We start from the raw sequence: 17,715 nt of genomic DNA on the forward strand, positions 1-17,715 counted from the left end.
TAGAGAAAGAAGAAGCTGGGAGGGCCTAGAGAGAAGCTAGAGGCCTGGTTAAACAGAGGAGAGGCTGTGTTACGCTCAGGCTGCTGGGAAGCAGCACAGTGGGAATCAGAGATAGGATGTGGCCCAGGGAAATAGCAGAATGGCTGAAGAAGACCTAGGTACTTAAGACAGGGTCCTCTAGGCCAGAACACAGAGTTGAAGGTGGGCTTGAGTTCTCCAACCAGCCCTGAAGAAGGCATGTACAATCCTGATCCAAGGACTGTTTAGCCCAGGGTAGAGCCGAAGATGGAGCGTCAAGAAAGAGCTAAATAGTAGCCCAAGAGGGGGCAAAAGGATAATTTATATTACAACCATTTTGGACTTTCAGTTGTACTTTTGTTACACCAGAAGGGGTGCAATTAAAATGTGACTTGGCCAGAGGATGAATTGTGAGATGAGACCACCACAGGACCAGAATGACTGTTGGCAGGGGAGCACTAGAGCAGAAAGAGCTGCGACATCATGCCCAGCTAGGAGGGGGAGTGTTAACAGAGAGTCAGCTCTTCCACACTCACATACCTACAATGATGAGCTGGGATGTCTCCTTAAGAGTCAGATTTTTTGCCCCTGTTTCATCCACACAATTCTTACTAAAGTCAGGAGGGTTGTCTAGACATAGCTAAGGGCAGAATTCAGTCTTAATAAACATTTATTTTCAAGCTTGTCTTGTTACAGTTCTCACCTTCTCCTTGCAATCTGAGAAAGCAACAGAAGAGGAAAGTTTCTTGTTGTCATCGCAGTTACATTCTGCTCGAGTTGACTTGTTAGCACACTGCTTGTAGGCTCCAGAATTCTGTAGATGGGACATAAAAACAGTTTAACTCACTTTCTTACCTACATTCTGAAAACCTTTTTTTTTTGTTTGTTTTTTTTAAAAGAAAGAACATGAGTAAACAAATGCAATTACTTATCTGGATTTATTGGAGAGATCTAAAATGTAAACGTGTCATTTGCTAGAGACCAACCTGGGTATTAGAGAAGGTCAAAATTCAGAATTTCAATTCTGTGGGAAATTCTGAGGTTGCAAAATATGGTTCCATCTCATACGGTTTTGAAAAAAATCAAAATCTCAGAATTTTCCCTGAAATGCAATATTCCAAAAATATTTAATTAATGTTTAATTTCATCTTAACCATATCATTTTGGCTTTTATGTTACATTATATGAACTAGAGCTGGTCAGGAAGCGGAATTTAAGTTTTTTAAAAGTTTTTGAGTTTGGGGAAAAAATGTTTTGTTCTATACTAGGACAAAAAGCCAAAATTTTTTCACAAAACTGAAATCCTGTGATATTTTGTTTCAGAAACATTGAAAAAATGAGTTACTTACCTGAGCCATAACTGTTGTTCTTAGAGATGTGGGGGCAGATGTGCATTCCACTCAGATGTGCACATGCCCAGCATGCTGAAGACAGAGAACTTTGTGCATGTGCTCTCATGCCTTTTTCTGGCCTCTCCCAAGGCTATTTAAGAATGGAACTGCCCTGACCCTCCTCAGTTCCTTCGCACTGGAAGGGATAGAGAATATGCCATGGACTACCCATCTGCATCCACATCTCAGAGAACAGTCACAGTCCAGTAACTAACCGATTTTTCTTCTTCAAGTGGTTGCAGACATGTATTTTGCTCACTTGACTCACAAGCAGTAACAGAAGGGGGTGGGATTCAGAGACTATTTAAACAGCAACTGCAGAACTGACTTTCCAAAATTTCTATCTAGCCTAGATGCAGTCATAATAGGGTAGCGTAGAGTAGTGTTTGGTAAAGGTATGCACAGAAGACCAGGTAGTGACCCGGCAAATGTCCAATATGGAAATGTCACTAACAACCACGACTGAAGCCACTTGGTTTCTTGTCGAATGAGCCAATATCCTTTGTGAAGATGTGGCCCATTGAGGGGCCTTCACAAAAAATCCTCTCTTCTTTGAAAAGAACTCTCATCTCAGGCCTGACAAACTCACTAGACCAAACACGTCTAGAAGAGCATTTATCCATAGGGATAACCTGCAAGGCATTTACAGATAGCTTGTAACTAGACCAATAATCACTGAGAGAAGTATGTATGGGTAATATTTAAGGAAAATGTAACTATATGGAAAGCATGCTTTATGGTCTTGGAGTGAAGTTAGTTACCAAGGGATAATATGTCTTCGTGAAGGCACATTCAAACAGGTGGGAGCTTTCACCCCTCCCTGGCTAGCCAGTGATGCAAGGCAACTATCAATGGAAAATCATCAGAGACAATGGTAAACAATTGAAACCACCTAGATGTAAAAAGGAACATTACAACAGACAGGGGATCACATTGCCTAGGAGTAGAGACAAAAGACTATTTCAGTATAACACAGATTAGGAAGAGGCACTGTGGATTCATTCACTGAGGAAACATCTTGTAGAGCTGGGGTGTTTTCATGAAAGACTGGATCCTGGTTCTTGTAAAGCCACCCAGTTTTGAACACTGGCGTTTTCTGGCAATTTATCTATAATTTTAGACATGGCGTTCCAATTTAGGAAGGCATATTTCAATAACAGTGCCTGCTGATTACCAATGTGCATCTGTAATGACAAGGTAGAATAAATATTCCTTCCCATTAAATCTAGCCCTTTAGACGCCTTATCTTCAGGCATCAGCTTGAATCTCTCTCGTCTCAACCTCCCATTTGCAGCTATTATGAGGAGAAAGTTTGGGGTGGAATGGGAGTAGAAGCTCTCAAAGCCTTGCTTAGGGACATAATATTGCTTATCCATATGCTTCGTGTGTTTCAAAAGAGCTTCATTTACAGGGAGAGCTCCTGCAGCTAATGATTGGAGAATGTCCATCAATTTATGGGTATTCTCCTGAACAAACTCTGTCTAAATGCCCAAGGCTGTAGTCATTTGCCTCAGCAGATCCTGATAAGACTTACAGTCTTGAGCAACATGAGAAGACAAATATGACATTGTGGAATCATCCAGTGAGGAAGGAAGAGGAGCAGTGGAATCTCCTATGGCAAAACTTGCTCCTGCAATATTGGTTCAGACTATAATAACTCAGAGGGAGCATGAGTCTCCAGTCTAGCTGAGTTGGGAAGTGGGACAATAGGAGGGTTCAGTGACTTTGCTCTGCAATGAGCAGAGGATCGGGTCCTTGAAGATTGAGAAGCATCCCAAAGGTCACCCTCACTGTAGTAGAGAGGAGACTAATGAGCTCTTCTGGGTTTGTTCAGCACTAACTAGGCACACCTGTAAGGCTTGCTGTGCCTGGAAGAGAGGAGCTTAAAAGGGGAAAACAAGAGAAAGACATTATAAATAACTTGAAGTGGAGTCTGGTGGGAACTCAGGGGAGCCACAGGGGCCCAAGCCCCTACCCTTACTGTGGGAATGGTGCTGGTTCTGGTAACAATAGTGATTCCCTGGAGGCCTCAAAGACTTTCAAGATTGGTACCTGGAGAACAGAGAGAGGCAGTAGAGGACCTTGAGCTCGAACGCAAGGAATCTTCCAAATAGTCTGATGACAACAGAGGAGCCACCCCTGTGGAGTCAGCAAGCACTTCAAAACGTGGGCCACACTGGTATTAAAGATGGTATGGTAACCAGCACCTTGAGTACCGGTAGGGATACTGAGGCTGCACAGACAGTTGGCACTGGAACGAATGTTAATATTGAACCTGTAGATCTGGTCTGCACTGAAACTGCACAAGGCAACATTGCCATCAATGCCAAAGGGATCTCTTTGTACCAATAAAAGGGACTGATTTTGCCTCTGCACACTGATTTTTAAGCAGTGCTGAAGGCATCACCAACAACAGAGCACAATCTGAGATCAGTTCAGGCAGTCCTGAGGCTGCAGAAGAAACCACCACAGCTGAATGCTTGTATTAAAGGAGAGACAGAGACAGAGAAGCAGAGCAAATCTGAAGCTGCTCGATAAGCCCACAGAAGAGGGAAAGATAACTAACAGGACATTTTTCTTTACTTTGCTGTTTTAAGTCTTCCAGGGCTGGAGCTAGGAAACAAAAGCAAAAACATCCTAGGAACAACTTGGGTTAGCCCTAAAAGAAATAACCACCCAAAGCAGTGCAGACCAAAGCAAGTTCATTTTCATCATCTGAGTCAGATGCCACCTGCAGAAGGTTGATTTTCTTTTTTGGTGGTTTGGATTCTGTAGTTTCTGCATCAGAGTGTTGCAGCATTATCTCCCATAAATGTAAACAAACTTTTTTGTCTGAGTAATTGGCTGAACAAGAAGTAGGACTGGGTGGAGTTATAGGGTCTAAAGTTTTGCATTGTTTCGTTTTTGAATGTAGTTATATAACCAAAAAAAATCTACATATATAAATTGCACTTACACGATAAAGAGATTGCACTACAATACTTGTATGAGGTGTACTGAAAAATACTATTTCTTTTGTTTGCCATTTTTACAGTGCAAATATTTGTAATAAAAAATAATATAAGTGAGCACTGTCAACTTTGTATACTGTATTGTACTTGAAATCAATATATTTGAAAATGTGGAGAAATATCCAAAAATATTTACTAAATTTCAATTGGCATTCTATTGTTTAACAGTGTGATTAACTCAAAATAATTAATTGCGATTTATTACTTTGAGTTAATCATGTGAGTTAACTGTGATTAATTGACAGCCCTAATTTATAGCGTGGGATACAAACATTACAAGATTAATGCAAGAAGCAATTAACAAGCATTTTAGAGTCTAAACACAGCCTTACAAGTTTAACACCCGTCTTGAATAATACTAACAAACATGTAAGTTGGTCTGGATTCCAGCTATGAATTTGTCAGTGCTCAGCTGACACCTACAGCCTTGGCAAGAGCTGGCACCAGTGCTAGCAGCATCACACTAATTAACTAGTAAGAGTACTACTACTATTATCTATAACTACTTAGCGTTCACAAAGAAGCCACTGAGACACCAAAATGTGACCATGCTGAATGCTATGACTCAAGCTGTGGGGAGTGTCACCCTTAAATAGCTTTGAGAAGGACCAAAAGGAGGTGTGAGGTGCATGTGCTGCCTGACAGGTGCTGCTCAGCAAAGTTCTCCCTTTTTGGTGTGCTGGACGCATGCACACCTGAGTGGAATACATCTGTGCAACCACTTGAAGAAGAGCATAGTGTTTCCAAAACAAAATTTATTCCCTAGAATCCCCCACTGTAGAGAAGCTGGGGATGCTGGAAGGTCTGCTAGTGGCTATTGAAATAGACATGATCCTTGTCAGTTTCACTTCTGCTCACCATTGAATAGTAGCTGTGAAACTGACCAGACCTGTCATGGAGAGCGAGAGAGACCCCCATTCCCACCCTACAATATCCAACAGACCAGTAACTGGGCACTCACATGTCCCTGTTCCAAAGCAGGCAGAGTAGGGACTTGAACCACATTCTATGTGAGTGCCCCAACCACTTGGTTACTCTGGGATGGGTCTCTTCCTCCATTCACCTCACCTCATTTTTCATCAGAACTTCCATCCTGGATCTGAAAAACCTTCCCAACAAAAATTTAATCAAAATGGATATGCTTCTGAGGAATTGACATTTTCCATTTAAAAAATGTCCAGCAGGTCTAGTGCTATTCAGTTCCCACTGTCCTTCCTCTCTATTGTTGCAGAATCCACAGTTGTACACCGCAGTTTCCATCAAAGTATGCTAGTGGTGCTATAGTGCTCCACAAGCCCTGCTGTAGATCCGGTATATAGGAAAGAAGATTTTACCCTGAGCAAGATGAAAAAGATGAAGCTGGCATATCACTAACTGTCCTGTCTGTAAACTTACCTCTCTTTGATCTTTTGCAGTATTGATTATTTAAAGTGACTTATAGAAAACTGAACAGAATGTACAAAATGAACAGTATTGAAAGCATGCATGATCCCAGAACATTCAGCAGCAGTGAAATGATTACAGAAGACTTACTTTTGATCCTTCAAAATAATCTCTCATTCTAGGTTTGCTGGGGTCAGCATTATAGAAGTTATCAGTGAGTGGAAGAGCTATTCCCAGTTTAGATGGAGGCCTGTAGTTTACCTGTGTATAATACAACAGAAGAGAGATGGATATGGAATAAATATACATTCAGATGTAGTCAAAAGGATGATACAAGAGTTTCTTAACATCAGAATAACTGGCAGAAGAAATGCATATGGTATTAATACCACAGAGGACACAAAACAGACCTGTTCATTTATTTTTATCACATTTCCATGTCCACTGTTGTCCCAAATGGAAAAGTATCTATCTCCTTAAAATATATGTATTATAATGCTTAATAAAATGAATTATAAACCAAGTGGACTCAATTTTCAAACATGGGCATATAAATGGAACATTCAGATCCTATATTTGAATGTTCAAATTGACACACACACACACTTGACATGTCTATATGCTGATCCTCGTAAGGGATTTGGTTGTCTTATTTAGGCATCTATGTTTGAAATATGGGTCTAACAATATGCAAAGTTTTGTATACTTTGTATCTTAAATACAATTAAGATATTACAGAATTGTCCAATATTAAGTCTGATCTAGAATATTTCACATGATTAAAAAGCCATGTTAGAAAATGAACCATTCAGTCATATGAATTGGCGATGTGTATAAGATAACCAATGTTAAGAAAGAAGTATTCAGTGGTCAAGTTAATAATACCATAACTCAGTGACTTGGTTCTCTGTCTTGCCCCTCTCCCTGCTTCCAATCCCATTTCAGAGCTCCTGTATCTGTGGGGTTTAGGAATCTTGAGAAAAAACAAAATATTCTGGAGGAAAGTAGAAGCCTTGAAATCATAAATTAACATGTAGTGAGAGGATCTGCATGATTGGAATGTTAAAAGCAATGATTATAACCTATTTAGAAAACACTGAGTGGGCAAAAGGGGAAGGGAGTGGTTTTGTATGCTAAAAATGGCATTACCTGTTTCCAAGTCACTGACAACTTGGAAAAAAATGCTCTTGAATGCCTAGAGATCAATGTCCTAGCAGATGATAATGCACAAGATAGGATACTAATTGGTGTCTGCTTCAGACCACCAGATCACACTAGAGAACAGGATGACCTACTCCTGTAGTGCCTATCTACAAAGTGTCTGGAAAAAAAGATGCGAGTTTCATGGGGAACTTCAATTTGAGTCTCATGCTACCAGTACTAAAACATCCTTGGAATATCTAAATATTATAGATGACAATTGCTTAACTCAAACAGTGCTGCATACAACATGGGGGAATTCTATGTTAGCCCTCATCTTGACAAATAAACAGGGATTGATTACAGAACTAAAAATTAATGGAAGCTTAGGTACAAGTGATCATAACTTGATCATATTTGCAATATGCAACAGAAAAAAAGTCCAAATCAGTAAGACTTGGTGCTCGAAAAGGAGCAGTTTCACAAAGCCGAAAATAATTATGAACCAAATCAGCTGGGAGGAAGAATTTCATCAGAAAAAACAATGATAATTGGAAATTGTTTAAGAACAATTATATATTAAGCAATTCCCAATTATTGTTGTTTTTTCTGATTAAATTCTTCCTCCAAGCTGACATATATAACAAATGGAAGAAAAAGGAAGTCAACAGTAATAAATATAAATCAGAATCTAAGAATTGTAGAAAACTGATAAGGGAAGCCAAGGGACACAAGGAGAAATTTATGGCCAGCAGAGTTAAAGACAATAATACAATAAGTTTTTTTTAGTAAAAAACTTCTTAAGAACAAAAAGAAACCTAACAATGGTATTAGTCCATTATTAGATGGAAATGATACAATTATTAATAATAATGCACAAAAGATAGAAGGATTCAATATATATTTCTGTTCTGAATTTGGGGAAAGCAGATGATATTGTCATATCATATGATGATAATGATGATACTATTTCCATTCCACTAGCATCTCAGGAAGATGTTAGACAGCAGCTACTAGAGTTAGACATTTTAAAATCAGCTGACAACTTGCACTGAAGAGTTTTAAAAGACCTGGTGGGGGAACTTCCTGGACTGTAAATGTTGATTTTCAATAAGTTTTGGAACACTGGGAAAGTGGCAGAAGAAAGCTAACATTATCCCAATATTTAAAAAGTGTAAATGGGATGACCTGGATAATTATAAGCCTGTCAGTCTGACATCATGCTCAAATAAATTGGTTAGTCTCTAAGGTGCCACAAGTCCTCCTTTTCTTTTTGCGAATACAGACTAACACGGCTGCTACTCGGAAACCAGTCTGACATCAGTCCCAGGCAAGATAAAGGAATGGCTGATACAGGACTTCACTGATAAAGAATTAAAGGAGGGTAATATAATTAATGCCAATCAACACGGGTTTATGGAAAACAGATCTTTTCAAACTAATTTGATTTTTTAAAAAAAAAAGAGATTACAAGTTTGATTGATAAAGCTAGTTGTGTAGATGAAATATACTTAGATTTCTGCAAAACATTTGAGATGATACCATGTGATTCTTTGTTTAAAAAGAACAGAATGATATAAAATTAACAAGGCACACATTAAAAGGATTAAAAATTGGCTGATTGATAGATCTCAAAATGTAATGGTAAATGGGGAACCATCATGAAATGGATGTATAGTGCGGCCCCTCAGGAATCAGTTCTTGGCCCTATGCTATTTAACATTTTTATCAATGACCTGGAAGAAAACAAAATCATCACTGATAAAATTTGCAGATGACAGAGAGATTGGGGGAGTGGTAAATAATGAAGAGGACAGGTCACTGCTACAGAGCAACCTGGATCATGTGGTAAACTGGGTGCAAGCAAACAATATGAGTTTTAATATGGTTAAATGTGAATGTATACATCTAGGAACAATGAATGTTGGACATACAATATGGGGGACTCCATCCTAGGAAGCAGTCAATCTGAAAATATATGGGGGTCATGGTGGACAATCAGCCAAACGTGTCTCCAAGGTGAAGCTATAGCCAAAAAAGATAATACAATCCTGGTATGCATAAACATGGGAATCTCAAGTAAGATTAAAGAGGCTATTTTACCTCTGTATTTGGCACTGGTGTGATCACTGCAGGAATACTGTCTCCAGTTCTAGTGTCCACAATTCAAGAGGGACATTGATAAATTGGAGAGGGTTCAGAGAAGAGCCATGAGAATGATCAAGGGATTAGAAAACATGCCTTACAGCGGTAGCTTCAAGGAGTTCAATATATTTAGCTTAACAAAGAGAAGGTTAAGGGTGACCTGATCACAGTCTGTAAGTACCTACATGGTGAATAAATATTTGAAAATGGGCTCTTCAGTCTAGCAGACAAAGGTTTTACATGATTCAAAGGCTGGACGTTGAAGCTAGACAAATTCAGACTGGAAATAAGGCGTAAACGTTTTTGGAGTGAGAATAATTAACCATTGGAACATCTTATCAAGGGTCATGGTGAATTCTCCATGACTGGCAATTTTTAAATCAAATTTGGATGTTTTATAAAAAGATATGCCTGAGTTCAACAGTAATTATTTTGGAGGCGTTCAATGGCCTGTTATACAGGAATTGAGACTTGATGATCACAGTGGTCCCTTCTGGCCTTGGACTCTACAAACATTTTGATTTACTCAGCCTAAACATACTAAATATTGATGGCATATTTGTAACAAAATATTATATTTTTGGATCCAACTTTCAAGCCCTGGACTCTAATTTTACACACACATTTTTGTGCACAACTAAATCATCTACAAAAATATGTTGACACCCGGTTATGTATTCACTTCAACTTTTGTGCGCAAATAAGCATGCATCCACTTTTTCTTGTGAAATCAGTGTCTCAAAAGTGGTTTCACAAAATGGGAAGCTGAACATTACTCCCTTTGGATATAAGTTTGCTTACTACTTATCTTTCTTACCGGCAACTGTTTTAAGAGTTTGAAACCATATGGGTCTTTTGGGTCCCCATGAAGCCAATTCTGGGCAGAGATTGAAACTGGAGAAATGTAGTGCATTGATTTACTGTACGAACAGCCACTCTTCAGTGTTAAGACAATTGTTGACACACCACAAACAAGTGATGCTTTTGTGAGAACAACAGCTATTGAAGATTTACCCTGTGGAAGTTCATATGGTAAAAATAAATGAGTACATCCAAAACATATACAATATACCATTGCAACAGTGGTGGGCAAACTGTGGCCCAGGGCCCATATTCAGCCCTCCAGATGTTTTAATCTGGCTCTGTAGCTCCTGTCAGGGCCTGGGATCCGGGCTTGCTCCGGCTCCTTTGCATAGGGGCAGCCAGGAGATCCCACATGCTGCCCCCAACCCACGTGCCGCCCCCGGAGCTCCCACTGGCTGAGAACCACAGCCAATGGGAGCTGCAGGGGTGGTGCCTGTGGATGGGACAGCGCACAGAGCAGCCTGGCTGTGCCTCTGTGTAGGAGCCGGAGGGGGGACATGCTACTGCTTCTGGGAGCTGTTTGAGGTAAGCACCTCCCAGAACCTGTACCCCTGACCCCCTCCCATGCCCCAACCCCTGCCCCAGCCCTGATCCCCCTCCTGCCCTCTGAACCCCTTGGTCCTAGCCCAGAGCACCCTCCTGAACCCCCATCCCCAGGCCCACCCCAGAGCCCTCACCCCACCGACACCCCAACCCTTGATTTCATGAGCATTCATGGCCTGCCATACAATTTCCATACCCAGATGTGGCCCTCGGGCCAAAAAGTTTGCCCATCTCTGCATTACAGTGAACATAGAAAATAAAGCTAGAAATAGCCTATAGCTCAAACAGTCTTCTTCGGAAATGGTCTGTACCATTAGACACAGCAGTGCTTCATAATTTGTTCTGACTGGTTTGCTGGGTGGAGTTCAAGGGGATGATTTTAACCTATATGACTTGATACCATTTTTCTGGAGACTTTTGTATTAATTTAGATGGAATATATGGGGCCAAAAAGTCAAAGTTGTTAACATGACCCACTCACCGTTCAACATTAAACAGTTTTAAACAAGGTTCGGGATTTGGTATACAGAGACCTCAGCCTGCTTAGTACCAGGGCAAACACATTACAAATCCTTTTTAACCTTTTATTAAAAATACAGAAACAGAAGGGAAAATAGTTAAAGCATTTGAAATGTAAAGCATTAAATAAAGGTTTCCTTTTAACAACATCCCTTGTTCCCTTTCCCTTTAGTGGGGGAGAATCTTTAGAAGGACCCCCACCACCTTTGTCTGACAGTCCCTTAGATGGAATTAAAGATGGTAATAATTGTTCTTTTGGAGAAAAGAGAAGAACTTAGTTGTGATGGGTTGGAGCTGTTGTTAAAGTCCAAACCCCTTTCCTAGGAGACAAAACATGACAAACACACACAAGAAGGAAAAGAAAATAACAGTAAAGATGGAAAGTGCAGCTTCTGTCCCTGGTGTTGAATCTCACTTGCAACCACACTGCTGAATAAACAATCTTATCAGCCACTTGGAGACCTGGCATACTTGTTCCCGTACTGGACAATGTAGGATATTGCTTTTAACTGCCTTTCTACACAAAAGCTTATAGCAATGTTGCAAAATATATAGTCCCAACTGGCTAAACCAAATGCTTATTCAAGAGAAGAAAAAGAAGACAGATGAAATTAATGAAAAGATTTAGCCAAAGCCGGTGGAAGTGGTTTTGTCATCTGGGTCCCTCTCTCTGGCCCAGTCTGGCCAGGACATCTCAAGATCAGGCTGACAAAAGCACAATGGTGTCACGCTAGATTCCAGGAGATGGTGGGGATAGCACCCATGATGGTGAAAGCTCGCTCCTTCCTCTTTCATAGAATCATAGAAGATTAGGGTTGGAAGAGACGTCAGGAGGTCAGCTAGTCCAACCCCCTGCTCAGAGCAGGACCAACACCTACTAAATCATCCCAGAGAGGGCTTTGTGAAACCAGGCCTTAAAAACCTCTAGGGATGGAGATTCCACCCCCTCTCTAGGTAACCCATTTCAGTGCTTCACCACCCTTCTAATGAAATAGTTTTTCCTAATAGCCAACCTAGACCTCCCCCACTGCAACTTGAGACCATTGTTACTTGTTCTGTCATCTGCCACCACTGAGAACAGCCGAGCTCCATCCTCTTTGGAACCCTCCTTCAGGTAGTTGAAGGCTGCTATCAAATCCCCTCTCATTCTTCTCTTCTGCAGAGCAAACAAGCCCAGTTCCCTCAGTCTCCCCTCGTAAGTCATGTGCCCCAGCCCCCTGATAATTTTCGCTGCCCTCCGCTGGACTCTCTCCAATTTGTCCACATCCTTTCTGTAGTGGGGGGCCCAAACCTGGACATAATACTCCATATGTGGCCTCACCAGTGCCGAAGAGAGAGGGATAATAACTTCCCTCGATCTGCTGGCAATGCTCCTACTAATGCAACCCAATATGCCATTAGCCTTCTTGGCAACAAGGGCACACTGCTGACTCATAGCTAGCTTCTCATCCACCGTAATCCCCAGGTCCTTTTCTGCAGGAACTGCTGCTTAGCCAGTCGGTCCCCAGCCTGTAGCATGCATGGGATTCTTCCGTCCTAAGTGCAGTACTCTGCACTTGTCCTTGTTGAACCTCATCAGATTTCTTTTGGCCCAATCCTCCAATTTGTCTAGGTCACTCTGGACCCTATCCCTACCCTCCAAGTATTTACCTCTTCCCCAAGCTTAGTGTCATCTGCAAACTTGCTGAGGGTGCAATCCATCCCATCATTCAGATCATTAATAAAGATGTTGAACAAAACAGGCCCGAGGACCGACCCCCGGTGTACTCCGCTTGATACCAGCTGCCAACTAGACATCGAGCCATTGGTCACTACCCGTTGAGCCCGACAATGTAGCCAGCTTTCTATCCACCTTATAGTACATTAATCCAATCCATACTTTTTTTAACTTGCTGGCAAGAATACTGTGGGGGACCGTATCAAAAGTTTTGCTAAAGTCAAGATATATCACGTCCACTGCTTTCCCCATATCCAGAGAGCCAGATATCTCATCATAGAAGGCAATCAGGTTGGTCAGGCATGAATCGCCCGTTGTGAATCCATGTTGACTGTTCCTGATCACCTTCCTCTCCTCAAGTGCTTCAAAATGGTTTTCTTGAGGACCTGCTCCATGATTTTTCCAGGGACTGAGGTGAGGCTGACTGGTCTGTAGTTTCCCGGGTTCTCCTTCTTCCCTTTTTTAAAGATGGGCACTATATTTGCCTTTTCCCAAATGTCCAGGACCTCCCCCGATCGCCATGAGTTTTCAAAGATAATGGCCAATGGCTCTTCAATCACATCAGCCAATTCCCTCAGCACTCTCGGATGCAATAGATCTGGACCCGTGGACTTGTGCATGTCCAGCTTTTCTAAATAGTCCTTAACCTGTTCTTTCACCATTGAGGGCTGCTCACCTCCTCCCCATACTGTGTTGCCCAGGACAGCAGTGTGGGAGCTGACCTTGTCTGTGAAGACAGAGGCAAAAAAATGATTGAGTACTTCAGCTTTTTCCACATCTCCTGTCACTAGGTTGCCTCCCCCATTCAGTAAGGGTCCCACACTTTTCCTCACCACCACCTTGTTGCCAACATACCTGTAGAAACCCTTCTTGTTACCCTTCATATCCCTTGCTAGCTGCAACTCCAGTTGTGTTTTGGCCTTCCTAATTACACCCCTGCATGCTCGAGCAATATTCTTAACTCCTCCCTACTCATCTGTTCAAGTTTCCACTCCTTGTAAGCTTCCTTTTTGTGTTTAAGCTCACCGAAGATTTCCCTGTTAAGCCAAGCTGGTTGCCTGCCATATTTACTATTCTTTCTGCATGTCTGGATGATTTGTTCCTGTGCCCTCAATAAGGCTTCTTTAAAATACAGCTAGCTTTCCTGGACTCCTTTCCCCCTCATATTAGCCTCCCAGGGGATCCTGCCTATCAGTTCCCTAAGGGAGTCAAACTCTGCTTTTCTGAAGTCCAGGGTTCGTATTTTGCTACTCTCCTTTCTTCCTTTTGTAAAGATCCTGAACTCAACCATCTCATGGTCACTGCTGCCCAGGTTGCCATCCACTTCCCCTTCCCTTACTGATTCTTCCCTGTTTGTAAGCAGCAGGTCAAGAGGAGAACAGCCCCTGGTTGGTTCTTCCAATAGTTGCACCAGGAAGTTGTGCAATTACAGTTACTGGTACAGTTGTGCAGTCAGCAATTACTGTGTTCACTTCCGTCCATCTGAATTCCCTCCCTCAATCTTATTTTTTTGAAGAACACCAAAAGGGATGACAGGTGAAATAGTCCATCCCCTCATTATTTTGTCCAATAGGACTAATTTCTGACACACGATTTTGGTTAATTGATTTCTGGTTCCACACTTCTCTTGGTTACCATGCATGATCTTAATAAAGTCCCTGACTTAGATCAGTAGGCCTTTTTGTTTGGACTAATTCAGTTTGTCTCCCTTTTACACCTTTCCCATCAATATTTGTATAGCTTATTGTGACAGTTTATGAACTTGCACTCACTTCTCACAGTTGAGCTCACAATTGTGATACATGTATATGTTTAATTATCACAACAGCTGCCTCTCTCTACATGTAAAAGGACTATGGTTGTGATCAGCAGGGTACTCAAGCTATCTGTTTTAGACAGGAAGGGGAACGGTGGGGGATGGCAGGAAATGCTCTGTGAGGCATCCTTGACTCAGGAATTCACTCTCCCACTTAATCTACCACAGCCCATGCTTGTTAATTTTCCGGACATGCTGTAAAGGCCATTCTTTTTGAACCAGGATACTTTGGGGAAAGGGGTGAGCTAGGATTATGACATGATAAAAGAGGGGATGTTCTGATTAACAGAATTAATGTGGGTACATATAGCATATGAACTTGTGTAGACAAGTCATTATCTCACTAGTGCTGATTTTATTTTAACGTGCTTTTGTTGTGCTTGTGAAAGAGCCCACAGCAATGGAAGGGGCAGTGAAAGAATAAAAAGAAAAACTTTACAAAGGGGTAAGTTTTTCTTGAGTTGCTCCACATTACCTGACAAATACTGCCTTTACCCCAACACCAAACACACGGAAAGGAAAAAAAGCGAGTGTCAAGGTGAAACCTGATGGGTTACTCTCCCATCATTAATCTAAGATTTCCATGCTCTGGCATGGCAGTGTCACTTCCCCATGGGGCATTCACACTAATATTAATCGGTCCTAAAGCCTACATTCTGATCTCCATTAATCTTTCACACCTCATAGGCAATATGCTCATGTAGACCCACAAACAGACAACTAGGATAACAAGGTCTCTGCCCTGAGGAAGTTAGAAAATAAACTGTATTGATAATGAATAATATGAATGAATAACGAAGTACACTGTGGGCAGAGATGTAAGGAAGAACAGAAACAAGTGAAAAGGAATACTGCACTTTGAAGTAATTTTATATTATATATACTAGATAGATAGATTCTTGAGCTATACTCATTCCATAGGTGGAACTCACAGTGACATGTATGAGAACTTCACACAAGGACTGAGGGTCAACAGGCAATAGATATTCACAAAATTTTGATAAAATGTTGAAAATGTTTCATAGCAAAGTCCTTTAACAAAGATATTCTACATGACCCAGTCACTACATAAGTGTAAATTCTCTCAATGTATAATCATTTGCTCTGTCCCCCTTTATCAAAACTCTGCTAAATAAAAAATGAAAGATACTATTGTAGGAGCCGGTATGTTACTCACTACTTGTCTACTCTTACTTGTTTGAAAAAACTGTTAGTGACAGAGAATTTCATCGTGTAACTATCAGTGTCATCCCAGTAATCGTTTGTCTTCACTTTAAATAGGGATGGATTTCCAACTACTAGCTTCATTAGTGGCATGTGAAAGATTGGATAGGCTGTGAAATCAAGCACAGAAATGAAGATCATAATTACTTGGAGCCACGTGCTCCCTTACTATAGGAAAAACTCAAGTGAGGAACAATTAAGCCCAAGACTCAAAGTTTGAACTCGGAGTTGCCACCTAATGCTCCACTCAAAGGGAAGAGATTTGTGTCCATATGGAGTGAACAGGGAAGAGTTATCCCCTACTCACAGCTCTGTATGTTCTCTTCCTCAACCTTAGGAGTTGCTTCTTAATTTGGCCGAACAGGTCAACTAACCTGTTACTGTAATGTGTCCTCACACAGATGAGTGCAGATTTTTGTGGGAACCATATCTCAGAATTTCCTGACTTTTTCCTCTCTGGCCTCCCTGCATCTCATCCCACTCTTTCCAGTCTGGGCTGCTGTTAAAATCATCTTCCTGTCTCACCATTCGATCATGTCACTCCCATTGTCTTTGAATCAGACTTCCTCTCACAGTCTAGCTTCTCACCCTCATTCTCAGTGCTCTGGCACAATTCTATGCTGGCCTGTATCTCAGCTCTCATTTCTCACCAATATCGTTACCCTCAGCAATGCAGCTTTGGTATGCTTCACCCACCTTGGCCTTTGCACCTTTTTCCATGCCACCTTTTATGCTTAGAATATCATGCTTCTTGTTATTTTCCAAACAATCATTCTTCATTCCATTTCTTTGTTAAAACAGAATTCTGCCACAAAGCTTACCAACATTAATCCATCAATGCAATATGTGTGTGTTAAAAGGAAGAACTCTGCATCACTTTGAAATTTGACCGTCCTCTGCTAATATATTGCACTATGATGGGATTTTCAAAAGCACCTAAGTAATTTAGGAGCACAAGTCTCATTAAATTTCCAATGGGACCTGTATATCTCTCGGAGTGCTTTGGAAAATCCCACCGGATGTTACGTACCCCTAATTAGGATGTAAAATCCTTGCCTAGGTACTGTGCTGCTCTTTGTTTTGTACATCATCAACCACATTATCATATGGTTAAAATTTTCAACCTGGGATTGAATTGCAGATTTAGGGTCAAATCCTGTTATGAAATACACCCATGAAACTCCATTCACTTACATAGGCATGTATGGGAGAGATCTATACCGGGGATTCTTATAGTTATTTTTTTAATGGCTTGAGCTGGCAAACATTTATATATGTAAGTAACATTATTTATGTGAGGACGCTCTTCACATGACTGAAGCTACTTCATGTGCAGGAACCAGTCCTAAAGTACTGACACTAATTTTCTAACACTCTCATCAGTGGTTAATTTTCTTTGATTCTTACTGGGCATCAAAAGGCAGCTAGTCCCTGAGGATAGACTATGCCCAGCTCCCTTGGACCAAGAAGGTGAGTCTAATGTACCCAGTTAAAGAGGGCTGAGCTACCCCTGTACCTATAAAGGGTTGGTAGTGGGCAGGAAGAGGAGGGATTGGTTGACACAGGCTGTGCCTGGGGAGGGAGAGCCACACTGGAATACAGAAAAAAGAAAAGGAGTACTTGTGGCACCTTAGAGACTAACCAATTTATTTGAGCATAAGCTTTCGTGAGCTAATGCTCAAATAAATTGGTTAGTCTCTAAGGTGCCACAAGTATCTCCTCACTATATTTTCCACTGAATGCATCTGATGAAGTGAGCTGTAGCTCACAAAAGCTTATGCTCAAATAAATTGGTTAGTCTCTAAGGTGCCACAAGTACTCCTTTTCTTTTTGCGAATACAAACTAACACGGCTGCTACTCTGAAAACTGGAATACAGCTAACTCCTGGTAGGTACCCTGGAACAAAGTAGGGGTTGGTGCCCTGAGGCTGCTCAGAACTGAGA

The 17,715-nt window shown here is 41.2% G+C and overlaps 1 protein-coding gene across 1 annotated transcript in view; it reads right to left on the reverse strand.

Annotated features, from left to right (window-relative positions):
- Window positions 1-17,715, reverse strand: part of CATSPERB (cation channel sperm associated auxiliary subunit beta) — a 99,990-nt gene that overhangs the window by 23,176 nt on the left and 59,099 nt on the right. Inside the window, exons 19-22 of the mRNA XM_043549755.1 lie at window positions 15,742-15,881; window positions 9,906-10,103; window positions 5,954-6,064; window positions 722-832 (exon numbers count right to left, since the gene is read on the reverse strand). Of these exons, the coding sequence (XP_043405690.1) occupies window positions 722-832; window positions 5,954-6,064; window positions 9,906-10,103; window positions 15,742-15,881 (560 nt within the window). The remainder of the gene's footprint in view (window positions 1-721; window positions 833-5,953; window positions 6,065-9,905; window positions 10,104-15,741; window positions 15,882-17,715) is intronic.

This window comes from Chelonia mydas, chromosome 6 (genome assembly GCF_015237465.2).
Source record: "Chelonia mydas isolate rCheMyd1 chromosome 6, rCheMyd1.pri.v2, whole genome shotgun sequence".
In the NCBI taxonomy this organism is placed as follows: Eukaryota; Metazoa; Chordata; order Testudines; family Cheloniidae; genus Chelonia; species Chelonia mydas.